Source organism: Marmota marmota, unplaced genomic scaffold (genome assembly GCF_001458135.2).
Source record: "Marmota marmota marmota unplaced genomic scaffold, marMar, whole genome shotgun sequence".
Taxonomy (NCBI): Eukaryota; Metazoa; Chordata; class Mammalia; order Rodentia; family Sciuridae; genus Marmota; species Marmota marmota.
Genome location: NW_026000240.1, coordinates 34,464,977 through 34,484,720, shown reverse-complemented (window position 1 = coordinate 34,484,720; position 19,744 = coordinate 34,464,977). Strand labels below are relative to the sequence as shown.

The following is a 19,744-nucleotide window of genomic DNA, read 5'->3' as shown; positions in this document are numbered from 1 at the left end:
GCCCCCGGACTTTGATTGGCTGCCAGGCCTAGAGCCCGTCCAGCATTGGCCTGCTCGCCTGTCTCTCCGATGTGACTCCTCCCTAAAGCGGGAGCCGGGAGCCCGGAGCCAGGTAGCAATTCTCTGAGACCACCCCTCACTCTGGTGGCCTACACCGACATCCGGCAGGGGACCACGGGTGACCAGGCCTTTCCTGGGCCACAACTCGGGCTCCTGGGCAGCTCCACCTTCACCGGGACACACTCGGGGCCCAAAACGCAGACATACGGAGGAGGCTTAGAGAGAGCACTGGAGTTGGAGTTCTTTGGGCTTGAGTTAACTCTAACAGGACCCTTTGCCGTGTGACCTTGAGCAAGCTGCCTCCCCTCCCTGTGTCTCGGCTTCCTACTCAGACCGGGGCTCTCGAGTGAGGACTCTGGTTAAATGACTCCAACCACCGGCGGGTGGAATTTTTATCTGGGTGGTATTTATTGGGTACCCCAACGCAGACTAGTCTACCTATATCTCACAATACCTGAAATCTACAGCATGGTCACTGCAAGAAGCCCTTAGACATCCTCCAGTGCAATAGCTTTCAAAGGAGTTTGGGGGGGGGGGGAGGCTGAAGCTGTGGCTCAGTGGCAGAGCGCTTACCTAGCATGTGTGAGGCACTGGGTTCGATCCTCAGCCCCACATATAAATAATAAAAAGGTCTATATCAACAACCAAAAAATATATATATATTTTTAAAAGGAGTTTATGGGGATCACGGGGTAGCTAGGTACAAACGCAGATGCCTGTGGCTCCTGGGGAGCCACGTGTTTAATAGTAGAGTGTTAATAGTGATCTAATTAGTATATTCTGGTAGGAGGTGTATTTCGTGAGACACTGCCATGAATTTTATAGAAAGAGCAACTGAGATCCAGAGAGGTCTAGGCGTCTGCCCCAAGCTTCATGACGAGTTGCTAATAGAATTAGAATTCGAACCCAGTTCTCTGGAGTTCTGCTTTTTCAGCTCCCTGCTCCAAATCCTATTAGCGAGAGAGAAGGTCAGGAGTGACCCTGGGGTCCGGTCACTACTGAATCTCGCCCCGGGTCATCACCCTCAGCCAGGTCCGGAATACTGGGTTCCTCTCCCCCAAATTGGGATCCGTTGGGAATACTGGAACCCACTATTCCACACTGAATACACAGTGAACCACACCTTGTCTCCGCCCACAGAGTATGTGAGACCACGCCCCTTGACATCGGGCCCGCGCTGGAACCTCAGTTAGTTGGTGACGACCCGCTCCGGCCTGCTCCTCGCCAGCCAGGTCCCTAAACGCCTGCTCCAGTCTTTCACGGTAGGCTGGATCCACATCCTTGCCGTGACCTTAAGGAATACCTGCCAGTCTGGGCCGCTAGGGTGCACCCCACACACGTCCCCGGACTTTCCCGCCCATGGAGCCTTGGGCGTGGAGTTCACAGGATGCGGAGGAACTCAGAGACGTTAGGAACGCTGAAGCTGAATGACAAAGTCTGCCCGAGCCTTTTTTTGCCTGCGCGGACCCGGAAGCTGGGTATCCGAAGGAACACACTGAAGGCTACGCACGTCCGGAAACCGATACCGAGTGGTTTTCCCCAGGCCGGTGGGTGGGTAGGCGAGCAGCCCCGAGTGGGTGGAACAGCCCCTCTGGCAGGTGTGCACTATAGGTGGGGACCATGGTGTGTGCGCCTGGATTGCAACACCCTTGAGACCTGACCAGCTCCACCCGACTTAGTGCAGATGGAGAAGCAGACTTGTAGAGAGGCGGCCTTTTCGGGGTCATTGATAATGCCCATGCGGAGTTGGGAAGCAGGCTGTGCCCCATACTTAAATCTTTGGTTACTCCAAGGGCAGCGCACAGGTGGAGAGTTGCCTCTAGTGCGGCAGACCCGGATTCATGTCCTGCTCGGGACAGTTCCTAGCTGGGTGACGTTGGGAAGGTTGCTTCCCTTCCTGGATCCTGCTTATCTTTGAGGATGTAGCAATTAGAAGGTGCTCGGTAAAAGCAAGTTTGGACCTTAGCCTGTCTGAAAGTAAAGGGACCGCTGATTTAAGCCCTCAGTTAAACTTGTTTGTGAACATTTAAATATAAACTTTTCAGTTTTTTTAGCTGGCCATTTATGCTAACATCTGGGATTATGGGTTAAATTAGAGGGAAACTTTCGGCTCAATGACAGGAAGTGCCAAATGTCAGAAGCAAATCTCCTAAACCAGGCAGTCTCCCACTTATAACATTAGTTAAAGCTTGTAACATGGAGCCCTTGCTGTGTGATAAGCTGGTGCAGGTTCTTGACATTCATGGACGAATGCACTTCTCACTGTGGGGTTATTTCTCCCATTTTATGGATGAGGAAACTGAAAATCAGAAATAATGACTTGCCCAAGGTCACACATGCTAGGAGAAGACACAGATCTGTCCTACCTCCAAACCCATGTTGTGACCCACCACTAGCCTATTTATTAGCAGGGACAGCTACTGGTTCAGCCCACTTCACCTGAAAATGTGAAGAGAACAACTGTCTAAGACAAGAAGAGTCTAATAGGTAGGTAAGAGTCAAAATGAAGTTCAGGCAGAGTAAGAGCATGCCCCTTTTCAGGCAACTTTTGATTCTCCTGTCTTTTCCCCCTAAGGTGGTACCCACATCTGAGGACCAGAACCATTTTGGGGAGCCAAAGTCAGTGACTTCTCTACTTCCCTCTCCTAGCACCTACCTCACCTGACATTTCAAGGAAGACTTGGAAACTGGGAGCACTCCAGGCAGCTTTTCCCTAAGCCATGAAGCTTTGGGCCCAAATGCTATGGGCCCTCCTTTCTGGCCCTGGGAGAAGGAGGGGAGGCATCCGAGGCTTGGCATTCAGCTCCTGGCAGTCCCACCCACCTCTGGCTGGGCTGTTGAGTCCCACAGGGTTGGTCAGCCACTGGACAAGGGTCTTTGAAAAGAGAGGCATTCCAGAAGCCAGAGAATCCAGTGAGTACATCGTGGCCCATGTCCTCGGAGCCAAAACAGTTAAGTACAGTATTGTTAGGAGGGCAGGAAGAGGGATGAAGGAGGGCTCTATGGAAGAGACATTGGGCTTTTTTCTTTACCATGAGATTTAGCTAAAGCTGATGGGATTTTTCTTTTCAATTTGCTTTCATTGTAGATGAATACAGTACCTATATTTTATTTATTTATTCATTCATTTATTTTATTTGTTTATGTTTATATGGTGCTGAGGATCAAACCCAGTGCCTCACATGAACTTGGGTTGTAGCTCTACCACTGAGCTACAACCCAAGTTCCTGATGGGATTTTTCTGAATAAATGTCTTAGGCAGATACTTATTTATTTATCCAACAAACTGTTAAAACATGCACCTGGCACTAGTAATTTGGGGGTGACTAAGGTGACCAGCACTGGACACACAGGCGTTGTCCACATAACCTGGATTTGGGCCCCTAGATCAGGAAAGCCAGCTACTCACATTCTCTGTTAGTACAGTTTCAGAGCCTGAAGCCAGTACTTTGGACACAGCCCCTGACTCCTCAGCAACTGCAGTGTATCCAGGTTCTGTGTAGCCGCCGATTGCAGAGGTGGGTGCCCAAGGGTGAGACCTGAGGACTCTATATGGGTAGCAAGGGTCCAGCCTCCCCTAGCCCCACCAAGTTCGTGGTTAGGGAAGAAGAAAGCATCAAAGAACTAGGCAGGTATTGGGATGATGAAGTAGCAAGAGGGAGCCATGTAGTAAATAGGAAGAAGGAAGAGAGGACAGGTCTAGGCTAGGTATCCCAGGGCACTGGGTTATGGCTCTGCCTGACAGCTTTGACTACAAGTGATATTTATTCTTCAACACAAACATGGTCCTATTTGTCTTGGCTCTGGTGCTGACCACCTAATTTCCCCCTCTGTAGGGTACCTGTGCAGTACATCCTTGGGGAGTGGGACTTTCGGGGGCTTAGTCTGAAGATGTTGCCCCCAGTATTCATTCCTCGGCCAGAAACAGAGGTGAGTGAGTGTCCTTCCAGGACAGGATAGAATAGGGATGACTAGGGTTCATAGTATTTGTCTTGCCCAAGATGTCCTCCAGGGGGTGCTGGTGTCCCATGACAGCCATTCTCAGGGGCAGTGCTCTTCTAGACATGGGTCTCCTTGCTGGCTGTGTTGGCCAAACCAAGAAGATAGAGGACTCCTGTTGATCCCCTTGACTCTTGACATTCCAAGCCATCACCCCAGGTCCCAGAGCTGGCTGCATCCCAGAGTGCTCCAAGTAGTGCTGTTCAAGTGCTTGCCTGTTTCTGTAGGAGCTATCTTATGGGCCCATGGACACCTAACCCATGGGAATCAAATGCCCTCTAGCAGTTTCCTAGGTGGCATGGGGGAGGTAGAGAGGGTTCTAGCTGGATGCTCATAGGAAGGTCTCTGCCCCCTCTGGGCACAGATAATAAGATTGGGCCTTCTGACCAGTGGATCTGTGGCTTGGAGGACCTCTCGGGTCCACTGCCTTGATAGGTAATCACCTATATCCATTCTTCAAATTACTCAAACTGGGAATGTGTGCTACAGACAAGCTGTCCCTTGGGAAGGTACTCTGATCCTGGGAGAGATGGTTTCTGTGATCCTTCTTGGACATCTCTGTTACTTTGTGAATGGCAGAGCAGGTAGTCTGAGAGAGTAGATACAGGGTGGAACAGGCCTGGGTGGGGCCTAGTGGGCAAGCCAGAGGATACCAAATTCTTATAAGGTTGTTTCTATAAAAGTATCTAGTCACAAACATTCCTGGGAAAGGTCAGGACCCTTTCACTTGCCCTAGATAGAGTCCCAGAGTAAACCCTCCCGCCTCCCCACTCTCGAAGCCTCTGTCTCCCAGTCAAAGAAAGCTTTATCCCTCACCTCCACATCATATGGTTTGGAGACAGGATCCTTGCCTTACTTCCCAGTGTCAGGGAAGAGGCAGTAGGAAATCTGAGGCCTTGATGGAGTCATATGGCTTTTAAAGGAGGGGGGTATGGGGATAGTTCTAAGACTTCTTGACTCTTTACATAGGTGTATTCCATCTAGGATTGGCATGACCCAAGGTGGGTTGCAGAGACCTGGAGCAGGATGTAGCCTATCACCTGCAGGCTTTTGGCTTCCCCAGACGTGTAGCTTCTGGCTAGGAGGTTACTTGCCATCCCCTGAAGCTGCCAAGGGTCAGAGAATGGGAGTGTATCTATCATGGTAACCTTTGAGTCCCCTCAGAATTGACCTGACACCAGCCACAGTTCTGGAATTTGAGTGTTGAGTGTGAACTTCTAGCTTCTATTTGGTCCCCCTTTCTTGGTTGAGTGTGGACCAGGAGCACAGCTTTACTACAAGAGGTGGGGAAGAAGAGAGATGCTGTGGTTGGAAGGCCAGGTCCTCGTCTCGTTGTAGACATTTCTGAGAATTCACCAGGTTTGCCCCATGTGAAGCCACACTGGGGCGGGGTGCCTTACCAAGAACTCAAGAGGACGTGGCCTGTGGCAGGGCATGGGGAAAATGGGTGCAGGGGAGGGATCATGGTGTCTGTATTCTTTCCATCCATTGAAGGGTGGTTTCTGATGATGGATGATGAAGTCTGAAAAGCAAGATTGCAAGTGCCTTGTGGCCTAATGAGTTGGGTTTTCCCTGGGGGCGATAAGGTAGCTGAGTTTCCCATGTGGCAGTATGTACAGTAGGAAACCCAAGGCTGGGGTATGAGCCATCTGGCCTTGCCTGATGTGGTGAGGCAGTTTGGGGTGTGGGAGGCTCAGTGCTTTTTCTATGATTGGTTTTGGGGGGCAATGCCTCCTTCCTGGGGCTCTCCCACTAGAGATATGATCCTAATGGAGGGTCCTCAGGTCCTGCCAAATTCTTAGGCCAACCTACGCATGTGAATGCAGTGGTTCCAGGCAGAGTCAACAACAGCCTGCTTCTTGCCTCCTTCCTGTATGTCTCTATCCCTCTATCTCACCATATTCTTGAATTCTTCCCGTGTTCACCTGGAGGAGATATCCTAGGGCTGTGACCAGCTCATCTTTCAGCCTCCCCCAAAGAAGGTCTATACTTTTGGGGAAGAAGAAGTTTCTAGATTTCCTGCTGGTTCCTTGGACATTTGGCTTCTCTCTGTGCCCCTCCAGATGGCCCTATAACCAAAATGAGGTTTCTGTGGTCTAGAGTGGAAAGGAGAGCAACAGGCCACTAGTGGCCAGTCTGTCAGCCTTGCACCCTACCCCGTTCACATAGGTGTCTGAGGTTGTGGGTCTTATAGATAGCTGGTCAGTGTGGCTAGATGAGGGGTCATCCATCAGCCACAGTGGGCTGTCTGTGGTCAGCAAACCAAAAGAGGCTCAGGCCCCTCACAAATCTCCATCACCCTGCCAGCCTTTCAGCATGTGGCCTCACCACAGTCTCTCAACCACAGCCCTGGACTGCACACTCTATACCAGTTGAAGCCTATGTACTCAGCTTGCTAAGAGCACTGCAGTGGTCCCTAGCCATGCCTAGCACAGGACCAGTGAATGGAAAACTTCCCGTTGGAGCTGAGCTCTCTAAGCTGTAGGCAATGGCTTTTTTTTTTTTTTTTTTTTTTAATTACAGAAGGAACTCAGAACAGGGATGGCTGGACCCACTGCCAACTTCTGCCTACTTTAAACTTGTTATTTTTGGAATGGATAAGTTTTGCTACTGAGGTATCTCAGTAGCAAAAATAAAAAAATTAAAAAGTATCTCATCCAGGAAGGATGAGATACTTTTTGGGACTCAGCATGACCAACTTATAAGGCTAATGAGTGATCTGGAGCTTTTCGTTCCTTTGGACCTAAATGATCACATTGGGGGTTTAGGAGGACCTGGGGGTATAAGACTTGGAGGGTGGCTTCCCCAGGCCAAGGAAAGCTTATCTAGCACTTGGAAAGCAGCCAGGGGACACCACTGCAGGCCAAGCCCTGCCAGTATGGATCAAACTCCAGGTCTTCCCATCATGGAGTCTGGTGAAAGACACAAACCCCATTCTTGACCTTAGATGAGGATGGGGAAAGTTAGGGTGGAAAGAACCTGGCTAGGAGCTGAGAAAGCTTTCTGGAGAAATTTGGCTTCTCTTCTAAAGAAAGAAGCACCCACATGCTTGTCCCTTCTCTCTTTCCTCCAGTTTCCTGAGCCAGTCTTGCCTGGGAGCTGAAATCCCAGGAGTCCTAAGTCTCTTGTGGGCTCTTCTGCCCACATTTAAAGGGGTGCCTTTGAGTAGGAGCTACACTGTCCTTTCTTTGCTCTATGCCTGGCTATGCAGGACCCCCACTGTTGATTGGAAATGTTTCAGCCATAGGACAGCAACGGCTGTCTACCTCTTGCCCCATCCTATGTCAGCTCGCATACACTGTCTCTTCAGGCAGCAGATGGTGAGTTGAGACTTGAAACCTTCTTTTTTCATAAGTGATTATATCTTAAAGTGTCCTCCTACTGCTAAGGTGGGTACAGTAAAGTCAGTCACCTCCTCCCACACACATACCCTTTATCCCACGCTCTTTGTATACCACAACTCCCTTCAGATATGTCCTTACTCTACAGAGGGAATTTCCTTTTGATCTTTGGTGTAGAGCCTCCCTAGGGGCCTCCCAGAAGCTGGGGACACCCCAGCCCCTGATTCTCTTTCTCTTTCTTTCCCTTTCTTTCTTACTTGCTTGCTTGTACTTGAACCCAGGGCATTTTGCATGTTAGGCAAATGCTCTACCACTGAGCTGCATCCTCTGCCTCTTGATCTTGATTGCTATGAGCCACAGGCTGTGCTCCAGGAGAAGTCTTGACCCTTGGGCTTCAGTTTCCTTGTGGGCCAGTTGTGAGGATCTAACAGATTAATACAGGGAAAGCTTTGGGAGCAGGGCCAGGCACAGAGGGAGTGGCCAGGAGGCATCAGGCATGGATCTTTGCATTTCTGTGATCACAAAATGGGAGGATGTCTGGAAAGTGCTTTGCTGAGGTTTATTGTGCACTTCCTGTGTGTGCGGGATCAATGTTTCATGAACATGACTCGGTTTAATCCTTACCACAGTCCCATGAAGAGGGTTATCCTCTACTATGCTGAATTTTACAGATGGGGGAGGGTTACCCAACAGTCACATACACCCTGGCCATTACAGACCAGTCCTTGCTGAGGATAGCCAAGTTGCTATTGTCTCAGTAACTGACCTGAGGCATGAAGATGCTGGGTGACCTACCCATGCCCCCAGCTGACATAAAGTTCAATCTGACTTTGCTCAGTCCTCTTTCTATATTCACACAGGCACTAACTGCTTGGGTGTCTTTGCCAAGTTGGCAGGTTGGCACCAACGCTGATCCAGGCCCCTCTGCCTCACAGGAACTTGTTGAATGGGTACTGGAGGAGGTGGCCCAGAGGCCCAATGTGGTAGAAGCCCAAGGTGGTCCCCTCATTCTGGAGGTGGGCTGTGGATCAGGAGCCATCTCCCTCAGCCTACTGAGCCAACTCCCTCAGGTAAGCCCTCTCTACATCCCTTGCCTTACTCTGGTCAGACTGGGAGTGATACGCACTGTCCCTCCCTTTGGTCCTTCCCACATCTCTTTGCTAGAAGCACGTGAGGGAAAGGATAGGATTGTTTCCAGCCCAGCATGGTCACAGCCTCTAACTCTCATCCCCATCTGTTTGGGTAGATCCTGGCCAGAGAGGAAAAAGCTGTTAAGTATTTCCCTTCTCTTCTGGTGGGGGATGCTGGTGATTGGACCTGGCATCTCCCAACACTCTGTCTCCCATCATTTGTTCTTGGGGCAGAGCCAAGTCATTGCTGTGGATAAAGAGGAAGCTGCCATCAATCTGACCTATGAGAATGCTCAGAGGTAAGTAGGCTGGGACAGCCAGAGGGTCAGCATAGGGGAGTTGGATTTTGGGGCATGAACTTGACTCTTATTCAAATATCAACCCACTGAAGTCTGATGTCTGCTCCCAAGGAAGGAGATGCAATACGGGTGGCCTGGCATGGGTCCCACAGGGTGTGAATGGATGCTGAACACTGAATATTTGCTGGTTCATGAAAGGTTCACTATCCCTTCTGATCCTTGTAGCCAAGGGTTGGGATCTGCCACCTGTACTCACCCCACCTTCCCATCTCTTCAGGCTTCGGTTGCAGGACAGGATTCAGATCATCCCCTTTGATGTGACCTCAGGTACTCTCTCCCACCCATCTTCCTTGGAGTGGGGATCCTGAATACAGGGGATTCTGGGTGGATGAGGCACTCTATTGGGGGAGGGTTACCCAACAGTCACATATACCCTGGCCATTACAGACCAGTCCTTGCTGAGGATATCCAAGTTGCTATTTTCTCAGTAATTGACCTGACCCATGAGAGGACCTTCTTCCTCCCCCATAACTAATGATTTGAACTAGGGCTTACTTGTTGACAAGCAATAAGTAAGATCAAACAAAAGCCTTTAGGGCCAAAATATGTAAGTGCCCTCCCCACCTCTGGCCTGGGAAGAAGTGGCCCAGCACTGTATAGCACAGCCTCAGCTTTTACATAGTGTCCTCGGGTTTCCAATTCCAATTCTGGTTCCATTGCATTACCATGGAGTCTCTGAGCCTCATGTGGAGCGTCATACACTTGGTATAGTAGCTGTCAAAGGGTGGGTCAAAGAAACAGAGCCATCAGAAGTTGCTGACTCTCTAGGTACTTTCAGACCATATTGGCTGTAAGGCAGTGTGGCAAGACCAGTAGGGCTGCAGAAGACAGAGGCTTTTGCTTTGCCTAGGTAATCAGAGAGGTGGCACTTGAAATGAATCTTGGTTAATAAGGTTTTGGCAGGAAGGAGAAAGAGGTAGGACATCCTGAGTGAAAAGCTTCATGTCAGCATGTCCATTCCTGACTGAGCTGCTCTTTAGGGACTCTGGACCCAAATCAGCAAATCTAGCTTATCAGGTCTAGAGGAAAATATGGCTTGGAAAGAGGCACATGGTGGCAGGTAGAGTTAATACCTTTATCTGTCAGTGGAAAGTTCATGTTGTATGTTTCCTTCTTTGACCATAGTGGGGAGCTGGACACACCTTTTGCCCTGGGGCCCCATGGACCTGATTGTCAGCAACCCTCCCTATATCTTCCACCACGACATGGAGCAGCTGGCCCCAGAGATCCGAAGGTGCTGGGGAGTGGGTGGAATGAGAGGGCAAGCCCTGAGAAAGCCTAGTAGAATTGGTCCTCCCCGGATGACCACACCATCTATAGGGGTAAGGTGAGAGCTGAAAGGAGCAGTGGTTTTGAGAGGTACATTTACAGCCCACAGGCACACCTTGCTTCAACTTCCACCTTCCCACTTGACTCCTGGGTGCACTTTAACTTCCCTTAGCCTCAGTTTCCTACTTATGCAGGGGTAGTGACTATGGTTTGCAGGGCCATGGGGAGGACTCAGTGACAACTCTAAAGCACTGGACACAGTGAGGGCTCATAGAAGGTTCTCAGTAGATGTCTATGTCATTTTACAGAAGAATGAGGCCCAGAGAGGGAAGATGCCTTGTCTAAGGGCCTCTGTGGGCTTAGTGGGAAGGCTGGGTCTAAAACCCTCCTTCAGGCTTTGTACCAAGCCATCCTATTTTTGCATGAGCTGAGAACCAGGGGTAGCCAAGGACCTCCTAGGTGGGTCAATGACAATAGGGGTTGGGTTGCTCGCTCCTCCTTTCTAGGCTCTCAAGGGTGGTTAAGGATAGCCCTAGACCTTCCCACTAGGAGCAGGAATAGCCCTGTGGTAGGGAGACCCGCACACCTTGGGGCCTGTCTATCAGTGGAATTCAGCAAGGATGCCTGGCATTGCTTGTTGGGACTGCTGCCCACAGGAGTAGGGAAGTAAAAGCTGCCATCCCTTTGAGTACCACTTTCTCTAGGTCTTCACACTTGCCTCTCAGCCCAGAATGTAAGTGCCACTGGGCCTTTTTGTGGAGGCCCTTCCTATTTCCTTATCATTTTTCAGACACACTCCCCCACCAGGGTTTCACTTGCCACTGTTTTCCCATCTAGCTATGAAGACCCAGTGGCCCTGGATGGTGGGGAAGAAGGCATGGACATCATTACCCATATCCTGACCCTGGCACCCCAATTCCTGAAGGACTCTGGGTACGGATGGGATAGGTGTTCTAGGTCTATCCACAGTAGCCTCTTCCACTCCCAATGTGTGCTGGGCATGCCCTGGAAGTCATTCTTCCCCCACCTCTCTCAGCCCAGACAACCCCAAACTGAAAATCCCAGTTGAACCAATGTATTTCCCTTTCATGTAGAAGCATCTTTTTGGAAGTAGAACCGAGGCACCCAGAGCTCGTCAGCAACTGGCTTCAGAGTCATCCTGACCTGTGCCTCAATCTTGTGGCTGTACGTAGGGACTTCTGTGGGAGGTAAGCTCTACCCCTCATTTCCCCAAGTGCACTATTTCCACCCTCTGTGCATTTGTTCCCTAGAGCGCAGGCAGTAACCAGTTTCTTGCCACTGTCTCCTCAGGCCCCGGTTCCTGCATGTCCAGAGGTCTGGGCCATAGTGTGTCTATCATGTGGATGCTTGGCTAGGGCCCCAGCCTGACTGAATGCCTGGCTGACCATTTCTTCTTGGAATGCTGCTAAGAGGGAGATGAATGGTGCTTTCCAGAAACCCAGGTGCTTGTAGCATTTCCCATTGTTCTGTGATTCCCCATGTTTTACGTTTCTAGAAAACTTGGAAACAAGGATGAGGATGTGCTTCCTGAACAGCTAAGGGCAGGGACATCTGATTTGGCTCAGAAGCTGGGCAGACCCTAGTTCCGAATTAGCTCCATCAAATCAGAGTGGTCAAGGGCAGGTTGCTCTGTGTTTCTGTTAGTGGAATTGCTGTGGAGATATTGGGAAGTAAAGTATTGAGACTGACAAATGGTGACCCAGTGTTTTTGTTGTGATTTATGGGGCCCTGTCCTCTTTTTTTTTTTTTTTTAATTTTTTTTTGGCAGACACAACATCTTTGTTTGTATGTGGTGCTGAGGATTGAACCCAGGCCGCATGCATGCCAGGCGATCACGCTACCACTTGAGCCACATCCCCAGCCCCGGGGCCCTGTCTTCTTAACCCCAGGTAGTGATAGGGATGAGAGCTTCCTCCTGTCCCAACAAGGCTGGCTATCAGTCCCTTGCCTGGTGGGTGGGTGGGACATAGTATGAGGAAGCATAGAGGCACACACTCTTAACCTTGGATACCATAGGGCCCTGCACTCCTCAGATGGACTTAGTCCTCCACTGCCCTGAGTGCATGCACACATACTTTTCTAACTGGGCCTAGCCTCTGAGCATAGGAACCTCATCAGAACTTCAACTGAGGGTTGCCTGCTTACTCCCTGGAAGGGATGGGGCTAGGGGTCTTTGACACTCAATTCTGGGTCACACACCAACATTCATTTAACTGAAGGTTTGAGCCAGTGAAGGTGATCAGGGTTTTTGTTTATTTTTATTTCCATAGCTTTTAGCTGAATATCCTTTCCAAGTTTCTCTGGATGGGGCTGGAAGAATGAGAAGCTAAGACAGTACGTACCAAGTTATGGCCTCCACCCAGCTCCTTCCTTAAGCTAGTCTGGTAGATTCATGGCAACCAGGAGGACCAAAGACCAGCACTCCTGTCAACAGTAATAGGAAACTTCTGGTTGGCAAATGTCGATTTGAAACTGTATCAGAGTGAGTACCAAGGAGACCCAGCAGGCTCATTCTGCCAGACCTCTCCCCCATGCCCTGGTACTTTCATGGGCCTGACCTGAAGTGCTTTAGCCAGAGGCAGGTGGTCTGGTGGGCAGTATCTTCTGTTGGAGTCAGTAGTGCTGAATTCTAGGACTGGGTCTTGCATTTACCAATGCAGGCTTCTTTCCTCTGTGAATCTGGCTCTTCTAAGCCCAAGGGCAATGCAAAGCAGAAGCCTCACTTTACTCTTGGTCAGCCAAGTAGAGCTTTCATGCCCACTATCCAGATGATATCATAGGAGGTAGCCAAGTGGAAACAAGAACTTAGGTTCCAGCCTTAAGGTAGTCTATATTCCTGGAGTCATACCAGGCCTGGATGATACCCAATGCTATGGTGAGGTGAGGGGAGGGGAAGTTCACCTTGTAGAGGCCATGCTGCAGGTCCCAGAGCCCTGGTGTTCTGTCCCAACCTTGAACTTTTCCACATAGCTGCTATATAAGGAACCTGGGAGGGCAAGGCTCCTTATTTCCTGAGCGAGCCCCCATGCCTTCCAAAGTGTCCCCCCCCCCCGCTTTTTTTTTTCTCTTTCCCTTTCTTTCCACTGTCTGTGCTCTTTGGCTCTTCAGAAGCATTTCAGGGCAGCCGCCATAACCTCCTAGCTGTCTGGTACACCCTTGTTCCTCCAGCTTGGGATACACCTCTACCAATGCTGGCCTCCTTGACAGTCTCACCCTGCTGTCCTCAGGCCCATGACTAAGGAAGGGCCTTGGCAAACATGTAGGTATGGCACCCAAGAGAGTGTAATGATGGAGAATGACAGTGAAGGGGCAGCTGGGGTCATTGGAGCAGGAACCACCCTGGGGACAACTTCCTTCCTAGAAAAATATGGGGCTTGACTCCACTGGGAAAAAGGTCTAAGCCAAGTGAATTGGCAAAGCAGTGCCTTAAGCCTGTACCCACAACTTGATTGGGTCCTGGATGTGGAGCTGTGATGTGGAAGATCTATCAGCCTGGATTCACATTCTGTAGTCTGCCCCTCACCAGGATGAGACCTTGGGCAGATGACTTCACCTTTTCAGCCTTGGCTTCCAGGCCCAGCAATATGGGACCAGAGTGCTTTATTTTATAGGATATTTGTGAGGGGGCCCATGAACTACATTTTTCTTGCAGGTGTTTTGATCGTCTGCAAACAAGAGAACAGACCGGAATGCCCTCCTGCATCACATGCTCAGCACTGATGTAAGGCAGGCATAGACAGTAATAGGAAACTTCTGGTAGGCAAATGTCGATTTGAAACTGGATCAGAGTGGTTACCAAGACAGTCTGGAAAGGAGGGACATCAGGGATTTCAGTCCTGTATTCATAACTTCTCTCTGCCCTCTGGAGATGGAACCACTGAGAGGCTGGCAGCCTACATCTCCCTTTAGCCCCTCCTCACCAGGGCCAGAGTGTCCTAAGGCCTAGGCCAGGGCAGCTAGTGGCTTCACTTAGGGCAAACCAGGCTCACCAGCCCTGTCCCCCATCCCCANCCATGCCCTGCCACAGGCCACGTCCTCTTGAGTTCTTGGTAAGGCACCCCGCCCTTAGTCCTGAGGCTAGAGCCAGAGACTTTAGCCATGTTTTCTGGTACATGTCAAGACCTTGAGGCCAGAACATGTGGAGCGGATGGTACAGTCCAGGCTCTGCAAGCTCCTGAGGTCTTGAGGGATGTCCCTATTGCTCACCCAGCCTCCTTAAACATGAGCCCAGAACCTGGGTAGCAGGTATAGGAGTCCTTCTTCAAGGTACTCTGAGAAAGAATTCCACTTGTTCCTCTGACAACTGCGGTCTTGTCTCACAGTTTGGTGCTTCCCTAAGCCATCCTTGGTTTTCTTCATGGAGCTTATTGAAATGTGCTGCTTTATTGAAATGTGCCACCAAACCCCTAACTGCAAGAAATATACCCTTTCCTACCCCCTGACTCCCATTTGAACCCTGGTCCATCACTTGCTCCCAATCTCTGTCCTAAATCCTTGGCTGACTCCCTATGACCTAGGTAGGGATGGTGTCTGTGCAGAATCCAGGTCTGAAGAGGTCAGGGAGGATGGCTGTGGGAAAGGCCCTGGGAATCCCTTCCTGGCCCCATTAGTGCTGAGTAAGTGAACAAAGGGTTTGACTCTTGACAGGTTTGAGAACTGCTGGCTTAAGGTGGGAACCCATTTAACTTCTACAGACCTGCATACCTTTTCTTTTCCCATCTGCCTTTAGATTATTTTTTCTGCTGCCCTGGACTTCGGCCTTCTTGTATTACCCTCCACCCTCTAAACACACCTTCCCTTTGTCCTGTCAGTGCTTCCATCGGAGTGCTGTTGCTCACCACTCACCCTCCAAGCTCCAACACAAATGCTGCCTCCTTTGGGACACCTGCCCTGACCTCTGTGTTCTCCCCACCTGCCCCTAACCTATATCTTTGCTGGTGCCAATGACATTCTGTCCCATACATTTGGAAACCTGCCTGTCTTGCTTATCTCCCTGGGGCCCCCTGTGAGTCTGGCATACTCAAGTTCATTAAATGTCCACAGTGCCCACATTTTCTAGGATAGGGCTAGAACTTCTCATTTGGCCCACATCTGACCTGATGGCAACTCTCATGAATTTCAGTCAGCAGAGAGGAAGCCGTGAGGGCCTGGCTTCCTGCCTGAGTCAGGCAGCTGTTCAGGTTGAGCCATGGCTGCTTTGAGGGCTCAAGTGCACCTGATCCCTGCATGACAGTCACGCCAGGAGAACAGGCTGTCCTTGGCGGCAGCAGGGTCAGGCACCAAGTTTCCTGGAGGGTGGTAGCTAGGACAGTGGCCTGATCCTCCTTTAAGACTCTTCTGCCAAGGATAAGAGTCCTATACTGTACTGAGACTGGCAAAGCAACCCTGTCCTCCTCTCAGAATAATAGCCTCCAAAGATGCCCATGTCCTAATCTTCCAAAGCTGGAACTGTTACCTTATGTGGCAAAAGGAACTTTGCAGGTATAATTAAGGATGGAAATATTGTCCTGGATTGTAATTAAACTCAGTTTAATCATAAGGGTCTTCTTTATATGAAGGAGGCAGGAATATTTACTGGAGAAGTTGTGACAATGAAAGTAGAGGTCAAGGTGATGCAATTGCTAGAGGAAGGGGCCATGAGCCAAGGAATGCAGACAGCCTGACCTCCCCTAGAGCCCCAGGAAAAAATGCAGTCCTGTGATACCTTGATTTTAAGCCCAGTGAAACTGAATTTGGACTTTTAACCTCTAGAAATGTAAGGCGATAATTATGGAGGTTTTTTTTCTTTTGTTGTTGTTGCTGTTGTTTTCTTTTGTAGTGTTGGAGACTGAATTCAGAGTTATTCTACCACTGAACTACATCCTCAACCCTTTTCAAACATTATTTTAGGGCTGGGTTGTGGCTCAGTGGTAGAGTGCTCGCCTAGCATGTGTGAGGCCCTGGGTTCCATCCTCAGCACCACATAAAAATAAAACGAAGATGGGGGCTGGGGATGTGGCTCAAGCGGTAGCGCGCTCGCCTGGCATGCGTGCGGCCTGAGTTCGATCCTCAGCACCACATGCAAACAAAGATGTTGTGTCCGCCGAAAACTAAAATATAAATATTAAAAAAAATTCTCTCTCTCTCTTTAAAAAATAAAAATAAATAAAATGAAGATATTGCTATTTTAAAAATAAATAAATAAATATTTTTTAAAAATTATTTTAAATTTTGAAACAGGGTCTCACTTGGTTGCCCAGGCTGGCCTTAAACTTGTGATCCTCCTACCTCAGCTTCCCAAGTAGTTGGGTTTACAAATGTGTGCCACTGTACTTGGTGTTGTTTTAAGTCACTAAGTTTGTGGGAATTTGTTGCAGCAGCCATAAGAAACATACAGATTTTGGTGTCTAAAGCAGAGTACTGCTGTAATAAACACTTCAAAATGTAAGTGGTTTTGGAATTGGAATTTGGAAAGGGGCAGAGGCTGGAAGATTTGGGGAAGCATGAGGCATTGCCTTGAACACCTCTCCTTTGAAAGGCAGTCTGGCCAGGGTGGAGGAACCCTTCTCAAACTGCCATCCTGAACTTCTCAAGGCCCTACCCCCATGTCTTAGCATGTTTGGAGAGAATTGGCCCTTTCTCAGAGTGAAAGGACTAGAAGATTGACCAGGGTGGGCCCCAGAGGGGCTGGCCTGTCACTGGGAGTGGTGAGGAATGGGATTGGGACCAGTGAGAGGGTGTAAAGCTGGCCTCCTTGGCCCGTCTCCAGTAGCACAGGTGTTACCCAGCCCTTCAGAGAGGACCTTGGAGATTGGATCCAAGCCTGGTCCTGGTACTTCATGGAGTTGTGTGACTAGCCCAGCACCCTTTGAGTATGAGCAGGGTTCACACCTTGTATTGCAGGTGCCATACTTGGGAAACGAGCATAGCAAAGGCTTGGGCAGGACTGTGTCACTATTATGTCTCTGAAATGGAATCAGATCATCCCTGGAGTTCTCAGCTTCCTGATCTCCAAAGCTGAGGTGGTCTACTGTGCCTTTGACCCTGTCTCTTTCCTGACTAAACAAATGACCCGAGTGAGTCCTCCATGTCAGTGGTGGAAGGCTAAACCCCTCACAGCTACCAGGTACTACTTAGCTCCAACCAAAGGCTTGGGCAGGACTGTGTCACTATTCAGATCATCCCTGGGGTCCTCAGCTGAGGTGGGTCTACTGTGCCTTTGACCCTGCCTCTTTCCAGGCTGAGGCTGAGTCCCCACTTTGGATGAAGGATACTAAAGGGCTTTGGAGACATCATCCTCTCTGGCCAAGGCCTGGGGCTCCTGAAGCCACAGTTCCAACCTGGGGCCATAGGTAGAACTACTGGGATGGTAAACATGGACTGATATGCTTCTTTAAGAGAAACTCAAAGACAGTCTAGGGCTGGGGTTGTAGCTTAGTGGTAAAGCACTTGCTTAGCATGTATGAGGCACTGGGTTTGATCCTCAGCACCATATTACAAAATAAATAAAGGCATGCTGTCCATATACAACTATTAAAAAAAATTTTAAAAAGACAGTCTAGACACCTGGAATTAAGAGCCAGCTTGGCTCCAAGTCTCCTGAATGTGCTTTGGATGAATCCAAGAGGACCAGTTTGTATTGGAAGGGGTAGATTATAATAGGACACATCTCTAATCTCTGTTTATCCTTCTTCCCAAACAGAGAGGGAATGGTTTTACTAGTATACTTGCCTCCTGACTCCTGGTACAGTGTTCTCAGCCCCCATTGTTTCTAAGATCCTATGGCCAATGAATTAAATAGTGCTCCTATGTCTTTTCATATAACTCCTAAACCCACAGATTCTGGCCCATATAATCCTCTTGGCCATGTTATGGGCTGATGTCAGCTATATTAGCTCAATTGTAGCCCCTAGGTCACATCTGAAACCCTGGCAGCTGTGAAAAGAGGAGGATTCTCCCACACATAATGAGTGGGCAACTCTCCTCTGAGGGCACTAGCTCTACACTCCTCAGTCCTGGGGCCCTCCTGAGGTTTTTAGAAGGACTTTTGGCCTCATAACCAGGAATCAGATATGTAAGAGCTTCAAATTCTAGGTATCCCTTCTCTTCCAGATATCTCCCCAACAGTCCTAAAGGGAAGTGGTTAGAAAAGGTGAATTTTACAATTCACAAAGTGGGCAAGGCAGCAGGGAGCCTTGGGCTCAGCTGAGACAGTTAGGCTAGCCCTGCCCCATGGGAAGAAGGCCTGATCAGATGGCCCCTTTCCTAGGGGCTGGGGTCTCCCCCAGGGATTCTGCCTTTGAGAGCAGGGGATACTTTCTTATTACCCACCACTCTACCAGTTCTGAATTCTTCTTCTGGGGCATGTGACTGGGTAATGCAGAGGTCGGATGTCCTATCCTCTGAACCTAGGGAGCACATAGATTGTTGGGGCTTGAAGCACCTACAGAGATCCTGATATTACAGATGAGGAAATTAAGGCTCAGCAAGGCAGGGACAGTTCTGGGGCTCAAGCCCAGGTTTCTTTTGGGGTTCCCAGTCAACAGCCATCCCTCCATCATCTGAAGATCCCTTTCCTGCCTTGCTTTCTAGGAACAGTCTTACCTGCCAAAAGCCAGAAGAGTCCCTCTGCCCTTCCTGGAAGTCAGTATGAGGCTGAGCTCCATGAAGCACAGAACAAACCCTGAACTAGCACTGCCTAAGCATTGCTTGGCCTCAGACCCTGCAGTTGGAGGAAGGACCCAGGCAGCCCCCTAGCTGCCTCCACCTCCTTGCCTCTGAATTCCTTCTAGGCACTGGGCCCCAAGTAGCTGCTTTGAATTCATTAGCTTTAAGTCTCACGAATCCTTTAGACACGGGTTTTTAATCATCCCTGTGTTGCAGTTGAGGACACCATTAAGGCTCAGTGTATGATCATGGGTTAGGTTGCATAGCCAGAATAAAAGGGAGGATGATGCTTTCATTGGTGCTAATATGACTATCAGAGACAAGAAGACTGACACTGGTAGGTCCTGCAGGGTTTAGTACTAGGGTCCAGGGGCCTGTGGCCCCCCTGGAGCAGGAATAGGGAATGCCAGCATAAATAGGGTTAGGGTTAGGGTGGGTTAGGGTTAGAATTAGGGTTAGAACCCAGCAGAAGCCTAATAGGTTCCTCTCCTGAGATACATGCAGCATAGGGCCAGGACTTTTGTCTCCTAAGCCCTACTATGTGCTAGACTCCAGGGAGATAATACCATGTAGAAGGACTGTAAAATACGGAATTCTACTGGTGTATCCTGAGCCATGATTGTTCGGGATTATCTTAACCCTCATGAAATCCTATAAGATGGAGGCTGTGAACCCTCTCATTTGACAGACAAAGAAATTGAAGATGAGAATGCTAAAGAATTACTTACATGCTGGCTGAGCTGGGATTGTGACGCATGCTGCGATCCTGGGTCTGAGACTTTGGTCACACCAGGCTTGAGGTAGGGAGGACATAGGACAAGGATCTACCAGGCAGAAGAGACAGTCTGAGCAAAAGCCTGGAGGATTGAAGGCACATCAGGATTGAATGGGGCAAGGTGGTGGGGTTGGATCTCTTGGT

At 49.6% G+C, this 19,744-nt stretch overlaps 1 protein-coding gene across 24 annotated transcripts; it reads left to right on the top strand.

The window, feature by feature from the left end:
- Positions 1–11: 11 nt before the first annotated feature.
- Positions 12–14,195, top strand: Hemk1 (HemK methyltransferase family member 1). 24 transcript variants are annotated; one of them, XR_007344191.1, is made up of 15 exons: positions 1,329–1,658; positions 2,469–2,547; positions 2,636–3,011; positions 3,487–3,578; positions 3,897–3,990; positions 8,261–8,470; positions 8,647–8,670; positions 8,765–8,829; positions 9,107–9,156; positions 10,015–10,123; positions 10,996–11,091; positions 11,253–11,366; positions 11,470–11,621; positions 12,450–12,513; positions 13,832–14,195. XR_007344191.1 is itself a non-coding variant. In XM_048794581.1 (14 exons), exons 4-14 carry the CDS (start codon positions 2,781–2,783, stop codon positions 11,504–11,506), a joined length of 1,122 nt encoding a protein of 373 aa, XP_048650538.1. In that variant the 5' UTR covers positions 12–112; positions 1,201–1,322; positions 2,472–2,547; positions 2,636–2,780; the 3' UTR covers positions 11,507–11,877. The 24 variants fall into 24 exon arrangements, 22 of the variants coding, with proteins under 22 accessions (XP_048650538.1, XP_048650534.1, XP_048650532.1 ...); XM_048794581.1 differs by lacking the exons at positions 1,329–1,658; positions 12,450–12,513; positions 13,832–14,195 and adding exons at positions 12–112; positions 1,201–1,322 and having other exon boundaries at positions 2,472–2,547; positions 11,470–11,877; XM_048794577.1 differs by lacking the exons at positions 1,329–1,658; positions 12,450–12,513; positions 13,832–14,195 and adding exons at positions 12–112; positions 1,201–1,322 and having other exon boundaries at positions 11,470–11,877.
- Positions 14,196–19,744: the final 5,549 nt, after the last annotated feature.

What these genes read in the sequence shown, in the direction of transcription:
- Hemk1 (XM_048794585.1), top strand. Translation starts at nt 2,781, where the DNA reads ATGAAGCTTTGGGCCCAAATGCTATGGGCCCTCCTTTCTGGCCCTGGG. An exon ending in TGGCCAGAGAGGAAAAAGCT is followed by an intron (nt 8,671 to 8,764) that starts GTTAAGTATTTC and finishes TTCTTGGGGCAG; the next exon opens with AGCCAAGTCATTGCTGTGGA. An exon ending in ACCTATGAGAATGCTCAGAG is followed by an intron (nt 8,830 to 9,106) that starts GTAAGTAGGCTG and finishes CCATCTCTTCAG; the next exon opens with GCTTCGGTTGCAGGACAGGA.